The following is a 12,047-nucleotide window of genomic DNA, read 5'->3' as shown; positions in this document are numbered from 1 at the left end:
TCTAGTAAATTACTATTTGAATTTTTTACATTCATAGCTTTAATCCACTTAGGATTTATTTTTGCTTCATGTATTTTGGGGTTCTTTTATCAAGTACATACATGTTCGTAACTGTTATGTCTTCTTGGTGGATTGACCCTTTCATCATTATAAAATGTCCCTCCTGTCTCTAGTAAAAATTTTTGTCTTAAAATGCATTTTGTCTGATATTAGTGTAACTGTTCCAGCTCTCTTAGTACTCTGCATGGTGTATCTTTTTAACATCAGTTCAGCCTATTTGTATCCTTGAGTCTGAAGTATGTCTCTTGTAGCCATATAGTCGGATTTTTTTTTTTTTTAGTACATTCTGCCAGTCAACCCTGTTCTGCTCCCTTTGGCTGCCAGGCTGCTGATTTTCAACATGGTTGTGGGCTGTTGATTTTCAGGGCTGCACAGAGCTGGAGAGAGGACATGGGAAAACTCCACAAAGCTTCCTGGTCTTACTGAGATTTATGTATCTTTCTTAAATAAGTGTTTCCTAGATTGCTGCAAGTCTTTGGTTAATTTCCAGAGTTCTAAAAAAAAGTTGATTTGGCCAATTTTGCTACTTTTCTCATTGCTTTCATGAAGTAGAAAATTTTCAGAGGTCCTTATTTTGTCACTTTTGCTGATATTTGTCTGAAATTTATTTCTGTATGTGAGCTGAAACTTTTTTTTCCTAAATGGATAAACTGATTTTATAGCACAGTTATTAAGTAAATTATAGTTTCCCACTAAATTAAAAATTCCATTTTTTTTGTTTATTACAGTTTCTTATATTCAGTGCTTGGGTATGTCCCTGGGAATGCTTTTATTTTATCGAGTAAATTTGTTAAGAGGAAGTAATTCATTGTCATCTTAGCCAAATATTAGCTATTTGAACTTGAGTAAGTTACTTCATCTCTCTAAGCTTCTGTCTCTTTATCTGCAAAATAGTGATGATAATAAAGTTGTTGAAAAGATTAAATTAGAAAATACTATCAAGAACTTTGCATGCTCTTATGTTCAGTAAACTCAGATAGTTAAATTTCATATTGATACTCATAAACACACTTACATTTAAAGTAGAGGTGAATGTGTAAAAACTGACATTTTATTCTTTAATTGCAGTCTTGGATTATATCAGTGGAGTGATAAAGTAGTTCGAAAAGTAGAGAGATCATGGGATGTTCGAGATAATAAGAGAGTTCCTCACACTGTGTATCTTCTAGTAACACCTCGTGTTGTCGTGAGTATTACAGAGCTTCCTGTCTCAGGAGCCGTCTGTTCTTTTCATTCATTATGGTCTACTAATCATTATTGTTTAAGAACTAATGATTACATTTGAAAGCTTATAGTAGGAAAGATAATATTAAGGCAGTACAGTAAAGCTACAGGCCATGAAAAATTTGAGGAAATAGAAATTTGGCAGTGACTCTTATAGCTCCATTCTACCAACTACTTTAGGTTGTGACACTAGTGGTGTGTTGTGATACCTCTTAGGATCACCGGTACTATTTGCATAATTGCTGGTCATTTCAGCTGAAATCTGTTTTAGTCAGAGTTCTCCAGAGAAACAGAACCAACAGGATGTGTTGAGAGAGAGATTTATTTTAAGGTTGGTTCACGTAGTTGGGGAGGTTTGGAGAGTCCAGAATCTGGTGAGGTAGGCTAGCAAGCTGAAGACTCAGGGAAGAGTTGCAGTTTAAGTCTGAAGGCAGTCAGCTAGTAGGACTCCTTCTTGCTCAGGGGTGAGTCTGTCTTTGATCTGTAAAGGTCTTCAACTGATTAGATGAAGCCCATTTATATTATAGAAAGTGATCTGCTTTACTTAAAGTCCATTAATGTAAATGTTAATTTCACCCAAAAAGACCTTCACAGAAACATTCATAATAATGTTTGACCAAATATCTGGGCACTGTGGCCCAGCCAAGTTGACACATAAAATTAATCATCATACCCTCTTATTTAATGACAGAAACCTATTCTCCCTTCTCTATTCCTTGGTTACACACAGCTCTCTCTGACTTCTAAACTTTTGCACTGCTCTTGGGATATTTCCTATTCTTGGAAATCTCTAACTGAAGGACAGACAGAACCAAATGAGCAAAAGTGTTTTCTTTTAAACAACTTATTTTCCCCACAAAGCCTATATCCATAATAAGAGCGGTCACACCTACATTAAAAGCATTGTTGACACAAAAGTTACAAATGTAATCATACTACCCTATTACTTTTTTGAAATATATATGACTTAAAGTCAAAATCTTCAACAGACGAAAAAATATTGAAAGAAATAGTAATTTGGTAGGTCTTTTTTCCTCTTTGTTTTTATTGTCTTGTGGTTTGATGACTATGGAGTTACATTGGTTTGCAGTTACTATGAGGTTTTGGTTTAGAAGTCTGTATATACATAATTAAGTTGCTGATCTCTTAATTTCAAATGCATTTTCGATACCCTGCATTGTACCCTTCTCCCTTCATGACTACTTTTCTTGTTTCTAGTTGTGGCCTTTTCTTTTTTTACCTAGAGAAGTTCCTTTAACATTTCTTGTAAAGCTGGTTTGGTGGTGCTGAATTCTTTTAGCTTTTGTTTATCTGTGAAGCTTTTGATTTCTCTGTCAAATCTGAATGAGAGCCTTGCTGGGTAGAGTATTCTTGGTTGTAAGTTTTTTCCTTTCATCACTTTAAATATATCATGCTATTCCCTTCTGGCCTGTAGAGTTTCTCCTGAAAAATCAGCTGATAACCTTACGGGAGTTCCTTTTTGTGTTAATTTGTTGCTTTTCTCTTGCTGATTTTGATATTTTGTCCTTATCTTTAATTTTTGTCAATTTGATTACCATGCCTTGGTGTGTTCCTGTTTGGGGTTAATCCTGTATGGAATCTGTACTTCCTGGACTTGGGTGACTGTTTCCTTCCCCACGTTAGGGATGTTTTCAGTTATTATCTCTTCAAATATTTTCTCAGGTCATTTCTTTCTCTTCTCTTTCTGGGATCCCTATAATGTGAATATTAGAGCGCTTCATGTTGTCCCAGAATTCTCTTAAACTACCCTCATTTCTTTTCATTCTTTTTTCTTTTTTCTGTTCTGAAGTAGTGATTTCCACTAATCTGTCTTGTAGCTCACTGATTCATTCTTCTGCCTCATTTAGTCTATTCCTGATTCCTTCTATTGTGTTATTTCAGTAATTGTACTCTTCAACTCTGAGTATTCTTTATATTTTCTAACTCTTTGCTAAAAGCTTCGCTCTGTGCATCCATTCTCCTCCCGAGTTCTCTGAACCTCTTCACAATTGTAACTCAAAGCTCTTTCTTGGATAGATTTCCTATCTCCTCATTGCTTATTTCTTCTTCTGGATTTTATCTTGTGCCTTTGCCTGGAATATAGTCTCCTGCCACCTCATATTGTGTAAATTTCTGTTGGTATTTTTATGTAGGTTAGTTACATTTCTTGACCTTGGAGAGGTGGTCCTCTGTGGGAGACGTCCTATGTATCCCAGCAGTACACTCGTCTCGTCACCCAAGGGCCAGCATCCAGCTCTTCCCAGGGTAGTCTGGCTTGTGTTTGCAGATTCCTTCCATAAACTTTGAGATTATTGTTTTCTTATTTCTGGTATCTGCCCCCTGGTTGATGAGGCTGGACAGGAGGCTTGTGCAGGTTTCCTGGCAGTAGGAGTTGGTGCCTGCCTACTGTTGGGTAAAGCTTGGTCCTGGACCTCTGGTGGGTAGGGCTGTGTCTAGAGATTTTTGTAGCTCAGGGGGTCTGCTGATGATTGGGGCTGCATTCCCACCCAGTATGTTATTTGCCTGAGGCTTCCCAGCACTTAAGCCTACAGGCTGTTGGGTGGGGCTAGGTCTTGGTGCTAATGACACAAGCAAGATGTCAGCCTCCAAGAAAGCTCATGTAGATGAACACTCCTGCAGTGTCTGCCACCAGCTTTTATGTCTCCAGGATGACCCACAGCTGTCCTCTACCTCCCCAAGAGACCTTCAAAATCAGCAGGCAGGTCTGACCCAAGTTCCTATGAAATCACTTGCCTCTGCCCTTGGACCTGGCACATGTGAGATTTTGTGTGCACTTTCCAAGAGAGTGAAGTCTCTGTTTTCCCCAAGTCTAGTGGGGCTCCTGGAGTTAAGCCCTGCTAGCCTTCAAAACCATATGTTCTGGGGTCTCCTCCTCCCAATGCCAGAACCTTGGGTTGGGGAACCTGATGTGGGGCTTAGAATTCTCACTCCTACTAGAGGGCCTCTGCAACTTAATTATTTTTCAGCTTGTGGGTTGCCCACCCCAGAGGTATGGGTCCCAATAATATCACAAGCACACTCCTCATACCATCCTGCTGAGGTTCCCTGTTTATGTTTCCAGTTGACGAAGATCTTTTTTGCTAGGTTCCAGTCTTATTTTTTGTTGATTGTTTAGCAGTCAGTCGTGGTTTTGTTGTAGTCATTATTGGGGGTAAGCTTGTGGTCCTACTGCTCCGCCATCTTGATCAGAAATCCTTGAAAAATAGTAATTTAATAGCAATAGTACTTTAATAGTAATGTAGTATCAAAATATTTTAATTATATGAAAAATTATATTAAATGTATTTTATTATACTTTATTATATCCAGTGTGATAAATAGTTTGCCATTATTTTATTGTACTTTTGTAGGGTATATTTATTTATTTATTTTCCTGATTCTTAGGATGAAGCACGAAAACATTTTAACTGTCCAATTTTGGAGGGAATGGAACTTGAAAACCAAGGTGGTATGGGCACTGAGCTCAACCATTGGGAAAAAAGGTTATTAGAGGTTAGTTTATTTTAAAATTTTACTCTGCATTTTTTCTTTAATAAAAGTAATTCTTACTCAAATGTATGATAGGTTATCAAGTGAAAAATTAAAAAGTTCATTTTCCCCTTTAGCTCTCCAGACGCACTTTCCAGATGTAATCACTATTTAATTTTTTTAATATCCTTTTGGAAATGTTAGATAAATAGATAGACAGACTGACAGACACACTAACACATGGTTGTTTTTTTTTTAATCGGTTCATACATTTATGCAACTTTTTTCACTCATATATCTTAGACGTATTTCCAAGGCAGTTTAGGTGCTTCTGCTGTAATACAATGTATGCTGTCCTAAAAAACCCCTTTTTTCCAAATCGAACACTAAAGATAACAAGGCTTGTGGAAAACACAAATACCAGATTATTAACAAAGGCACTAAATCATAATAAAAGTAGTAGCTTATTTTTAAAATATACATGTTTTCAATAAATAAACTCCTAGATTTAGTGTTTCTTTAACAGCAAAAAGCAATGGTAGATAGATAAATCATCAATTATATATAGTTTTTAGAGCTTAAAGCTTAAAGAATTATAAATCTGAATAATGAGGACAAGAGTAAAATGTACAAAGGTTAGAGAATCATGCAACAAACACTTCTAAGACAGCCTCTGGCCATGCTGAGTCAATTGGAAGAACACAGAGTGACTGGGCACAATGCCCAGCACAGCCTTCCTCTGTTGCTGCTTTTGGCTGTCTTAGTGTACGTTGTATTTAGCTACTATTACTCCACTGCACAAAACATTAAAATCCAGGGAGAAATCATTATGAACCAACATAACTCCATATTACACTGATGCTATTCCTTTACCAGTCTCACATGAGCTCATTCACATTACAGAAATATATGCTTCAGTAGAATAGATTGTATACTTGGATCTATTTATTTTTTAACAGCTATGTAGTATTATATTATATGAATGTAACATAGTCGCATGTGAATGAATGACTATACTTTAAATTTTTTATTCTAAAAATGTGATGAGCGATTTATTTATATCTGCAGTGCCTTACAGGAGTGGCATTCCAGTGGGTGTTCTTAGGTTCAACTAAACCATCAGTCAAGCTCATAAGACCTAAACAGGTCACACTGAAAATACATTAGAAGGGTACAAGAAAGTACAGCATGCCAGCATTGCAGAGACAGGCATTTCTCTTGTGCTCTACACAGTAGTCTGGGGGCTATCATCTGGGCCTCTCTCCCTCCCCCTCCAGCTCAAATACCATAAGCACAAGAATAGTCTTAAGTATCAGAGGGGTGTAAGAACCAGCCAGGCTTAGAAGTACTGTGTCCCAAATAAGAACCAACATTCTTTTTAACAGCTTCATAGACATAACTTCCAGATGCCTGTAAGAGACATACCCATAAGAGTCACTGCAAACAGAGAAGTCCCACACTGTTTGCCAATAGGTGTTCATGTTCATTTATAGTAATCCCAAGTCCAGAGGCATAGCAGGTGGTCTTCTTGCTTTGCATCCTGTTGCCTGGTAACACAGTTGACATTCCACCTTTATTAGGTTTCCAAGGGAGCAGAACTAAAAAGTTTGTTTATATAGAAAGAGAAGGGATGAATTCCTGGAAATGGAATTTCTGAGTCAAAGGATACACACACAGACACACACACACACACACACACACACACACACACACACACACACACACACACACACACTGTATACTTGGATCAGAAGTCTGTTTAGATAATTAAATAGTTGCAGTTTATATACATCATGATCCAAGTTAGCGAAATTATGAAAAGAGTGAAATTAATGCTTGTGCTGACTGTTCTCATCTAGGTGACCACAGAGTAACAGTGATAGAAACTTATGGAAGACATGAACACTTATTTCTCACATGGACACTTCAGTTTGTTTTCCTTAAGCAATTTTCCCAAGTAATTCCCTTTAGAAAGCTGTTGATTGACCAGAAATGAAAATTTATTTACTTTTCAATAGAAGACTTGAGAGTAGTAATTGTATTAGTTTAATTAAACTACTGCCTTTCTCTGAAATCAACTTTGTGTCCTTGAACTATTTTTTTTTTAAAGATGATACTTAAGTACCTAAGATGACCATTCAGTGTTCACCATGATGATTAGAAGAATAGCCAGAACTTCCCAAAGATAGAATGTGCTTCTTTAAGAGACAGTGAATTCCTTACCATTAGGTGACCTCCTGGTAGGAATTTTACTATATGAATTAAGACATTGGATAAATAGACCTTGATGTTATTTGGGGTGCATCATGTGACTCCTCTGATCCTATGGATTCTGTGATACTTATTTTGCATATTAATATGTATTTCTGTGATCACAAAGTGTAGAGGGTTAGTTACAAAAGCATTTTCTTTGTAATTAAGTCAAGTATTCTGTTCCCCACTCCAGTATCTGAGCATCTGTCTCAACCACCCACTTTACTTTGCATGGATAGTATAATGTTTTTACAGTATTTCTATTTCCTTATTTCATCTTCAGTTTCATCATAGAATTCTAAAGCAGGTTATCTGTCATTCCAGGGAAATAGTACACAGTATAAGCATTTGAGGCAGAAAGTAGATTTTGCTTTAAATTTCAGTCTTGTCATCTTAAAGAAAGCTTATGTATTTCACTATTTTAAGTGAATATTTTGTCAGCTTCTCACACTTGTAACATTTTAAATATACATCAAAGTAATCATGGAAATTATTGGGAGTCCAATTTTCTAACTAAAATCTGTTGGTGATTTTCAGAATGAAGCAATGACTGGTTCTCACACCCAGAACCGAGTCCTCTCTCGAATCACTCTGGCATTAATGGAGGACACTGGGTAAGACAGCTGTGAGAATTTTATATGAATTGTTTGTTAAAATGAAATGAATATTAATAATAATAAGATGGAAATGAATATTAGCTTAAGAAAATACCAGCATTTTACACTGAAGTAAAATAGACCTATTTTTAAAATTTTGTGTAATTAGCTATCCATTACCTATATCAACTCCATTCATTCATTCATTCAATAAATGTTTGAGGCCCTGAGGTATAGTAATGAATCCCTGACATATAGAACAAGATCCCTGGAATTATAGGATTTGTTTTTTTAATAAGTAGAGGCTATGCTAATATGTAGGAAAGACTAATATAAACAGATTTGAAGTTGTAAATGAAATTGGTTATGTCTAGATTCCTGGTTTTTAAAGCAGTAGGACTTTCTTGTAAAGCAATAGAATACTGTTTTTAAATAACTCCAGTGGGAATCTTTTTCTGTGTGGGCTCTAGGTTCTTTTGACAAGACTCGGATTTTGATAGCCTCCTTGCTTTTTGTTATGGCAAAATGTAGCAGACTGACCTGCACCCACCTTATTCTAGATGTGGGCACCAGCCAGTCTTCAGGGAGCACTGGAATGCTTCTTTAGATGGAGAATAGCTTTTAGAAACCACAATCTAGGCACTGTGTTTATTGCTACTGGGTTGTCACTGCTTCTCGTCGTTTTCAGCAGACCAAGTTGGGAAATTCACATTTTTGAAAAGAAAAAAAAAGTGTTGGATTCTTTTTAGTGCCATTATAATGCTTTTCTATTTATCCCTGAACAGGCAATGGCCAACAAACGTGGTCCTGCTGCTCTATTTAACAACCTATTTATATAGCCCTTCTGTAAACAATGCTAGTTTAAGATACCAGTAAGATATAAAAGTGTTGTGGAGTGTGTGAGTCATTAGTGAAATCATGGCACTCGTGACTTTTATAGCATATTTTTCCTTTTTCTGAGGCAACAGAAAAATGAGCCAGATGTTTCTAAATATCTGGCAATATCTGTAAATTGTAGACATGGAAATTAATTTTCATAAATCCATAAGACTTCAGTGTAGATTAGCTGAGTTGCTTTTCCCGGTAAAAGACATTATCATATTTCTATCCAGAACCCTGGGAATCATCCTTCACACCTCCCTCTCCCCACCTCTCACATCCAGTCAATCATAAAACTTGCTTGATTTTTAGCTTTTCAGTATCCCAGGAGTCTGTGTACTTTTTGGGTCACATTTATCAAAACCACTGTTATCTTTTGCTTGGATTACTATAGTAGCCATTTTTAAATGTCTCCCTGTATCTTGAGTAGTCCTTTCTACTGCCCAAAGACCTTCACATATTCTGTACAAATGTCTTTTAGAAGTTTTTTAGGTATGGTGTCTCACACAGTAAGAAATACATCATGACCAAAGTACAAACATATGTATATAATGGTTAAGAGTGAAGATGTTGATGACAGTGCCAAAACCATTCAATGAGGAGAGAATAGTTTTTTCAACAAATGGTACTTGGACAACTGGATATCCATATGCAAAAGAATGAACTCCAACCACACATGATATACGAAAATTAACTCAATAGTTCAAAGACCTAGATATAAAACTAAGACTGTAAAACTCTTAGAAGGAAACGCTGGTGTAAATCTTCATGATATTGGACTAGGCAATGATTTCTTAGATATGATACCAAAAACAACCAAAGAAAAAGATAAATTGGACTTCATGAAAATCAAAAACTTGTGCTTCAAAGGATACTATCAAGAAAGTGAAAAGAACTCACAAAATGGGGGGAAATATTTGCAAATCACCTGTCTGATATGGGTATTAGTACCCTGAATATATAAAAAACTCTTACAGCTCAAAATAAAAAGACAACCCAGTTTTAAAATGGGTGAAGGATTTGAATAGGTATTTCTCCAAAGGTGTATAAATGATTAATAAGCACATGAGATGATTCTCAGGATCATTAGGGAAATACAAATAAAAACTACAGTGCCACTTCACACCGACTAGGATGGCTATAATCAGGAAGACTGTAGCAAATATTGATGAGGATGTAGGAAAATTGTAACCCTCATACGCTGCTGGTGGGAATGTAAAATGATACAGCCACTTTGTAAAATATTTTGGCAGTAATTTACAAAGCCAGACGTACTCATACCACAACAACCAGCAATTATGTTTAGTAAAATAGGGATAAAAAATGGTATCTACCTCGTAGAGTTTTATGAGCTTGAATAAGTTAACATATGTAAAGCCCTAAAAAAAAAAAATGTAAAGCCCTTAGTACCGAACTTGGCACATTATAAGGACCAATTAAGTATTAGCTATTATATATATAACTAAATCATTCAGAGGTTCATGAAATAATATTTACCCTTACTACCTACAGTGCAGTCCTCTTTTTCTATTGATTTTTTATTTTTAAAAAATCTTCTATTATGCAATTTTTTATAGCTATATTCTATTGATTTTAAAAGAGAGAGTGAAAGAAACATTGATTAAGATCCACTAAATTGATTTCACAGCTCCCTAAATGCCACCAAGAAATCTTGTTTCTAATTGTTCCCTCAGCTAACTTGTGCTTATCCTTCTGGGTTTAGCTTTAAGTCGCTTCCTCATAAAACCTTTTCTAATTCCCCAGATTAGCTTAGGTTTCCCTATTAATGTGCTCCTATTAGCACCTTATACTTAGCCTGTGTCATACTCATCACACTTGGAATTTTCTTTTTTGTATTTGCCTTCCCCACTAGGTTATAATGTTTGTGAGGGCAGGAACTGTTTCTCCACTGTGTAGCCTTAGCATTTAACACGGTGCCTAGCACACAGGAAGTGCTTAATAACTGTTGACTAATAGTACAGGAAGAACTGCAAAGAAAAGATATCAAGAAGGTTTCAAGAAATGTAGCTGGAGTGCCCAGCTGGTGATTGAGTGACGTGGTGCTGATACTTTGCATCCATGAACCTGTGCTAGATATGGTCATTCCCAAGGGAATCTAATTACTTTATATTTTATTCACTGGGAGAAGGACTTCCTAACCTAGGCACTGCTAAAATAACCACTAGTGTGCAAGACTGGGGGCACCTGTTACTATCCAGACACCTTGACCTGCTGTGATACCAAGTTAGCTGGTCAGCGGGACTCACTTGGTAGCTGTAGAAGTTGTAGGCATTTTGGTGTTGGAGTGCCGGGCTTCATTTCTTCAGGTTCTGTCTGAGTGAGACAGTTCTGTTCTTTGGAAGGGGAGAAAGTTTGAAAGATGCTATGTCATGTATTTCTGCTGTCTCAGATTTTGTGGGAAGTGCTGGAGTGGAGAGGATGATTCTTATCATTCCCCCAGCCTTTGAGCCTGTGTTTTTATTAACTATTTTGGTAATGCTGAGGGGACAAGATATAATACAAACATGACAGAAACTATTTTGTGTAACTTTATAACTTCTGTAAACTAATCTTGTCATTAAGAATAAAGAAGCAAAACTAATAAAAGTAGCTTCATTGCCTTTGATTAATTTTGTCAGGGAAGTAAATCAATGTGTTTTTGTTTTTCTGAAATTGAAACATTTGCAATGTGTTGGAAATAGTATTCATTTATCTTATTTTTTTTTAACATTTTTTATTGATTTATAATCATTTTACAATGTTGTGTCAAATTCCAGTGTTCAGCACAATTTTTCAGTTATTCATGGACATATACACACTCATTGTCACATTTTTTTCTCTGTGTCATTTATCTTATTATAATGGTGTAGTATTTAGTCACAAACAGGGCCCATACTGATAGAATATTATAAATTCAAGACCAGGGAAGCAAGAAACTAGGGCCAACTGGACCAGATTAGGTAGAGGCCGGCCAACTAGTAATTCCACTTTCCTTCCTCAACTTGCTCCCTTCTCTTTTTCTCTCATTCTTTCTGTTTCTTTGCCTTTTATTCCCCTTGTCTCACACGTTAACTACTTTCTACTCTATGACTTCTGTCATTTTTGAAAATTATAATGAAACATGGTTTGATTTTGATTTTTTCAAATATGAAGATACTCTTAAATACTCACATTTCCTTCAAGACTAAAGTTTCCCGGGCCCTGCTACAGTGATCTGTACAGCAATCCTGTGCAGCAAGAGCTTTGTTCATAAATGCTCATCTGTGGTGATGGTCACCAAAGTCCTTTTTGAGGTCCTAGTTTGCTCATTGTTAAGATTTGTCATTGGTATACTAGAGTCGCTTTTTAAATGACAGTAATATAAAGTGCTTTGTTTGAATTTTTTCCACAGCTGGTATAAAGCTAATTACAGCATGGCTGAGAAATTAGACTGGGGCCGAGGAATGGGTTGTGATTTTGTTGAGAAGAGCTGTAAATTCTGGATTGATCAGCAGAGACAAAAGTAAGGATGCATTTCTTCACAATGTCTTTGATAACAGTTTATTT

General features: G+C 36.2%; 1 protein-coding gene across 2 annotated transcripts in view; it reads left to right on the top strand.

Annotated features, from left to right (window-relative positions):
• Positions 1-12,047, top strand: part of LMLN (leishmanolysin like peptidase) — a 58,733-nt gene that overhangs the window by 23,153 nt on the left and 23,533 nt on the right. For both annotated transcript variants that reach the window (XM_006180003.3, XM_032481021.1), the window contains 4 exons: positions 1,129-1,246; positions 4,690-4,797; positions 7,564-7,640; positions 11,893-12,003. In XM_006180003.3, the coding sequence (XP_006180065.1) occupies positions 1,129-1,246; positions 4,690-4,797; positions 7,564-7,640; positions 11,893-12,003 (414 nt within the window). The remainder of the gene's footprint in view (positions 1-1,128; positions 1,247-4,689; positions 4,798-7,563; positions 7,641-11,892; positions 12,004-12,047) is intronic.

This window comes from Camelus ferus, chromosome 1, assembly GCF_009834535.1.
Source record: "Camelus ferus isolate YT-003-E chromosome 1, BCGSAC_Cfer_1.0, whole genome shotgun sequence".
NCBI lineage: Eukaryota > Metazoa > Chordata > Mammalia > Artiodactyla > Camelidae > Camelus > Camelus ferus.
This window is presented reverse-complemented; position numbering and strand designations above follow the sequence as displayed.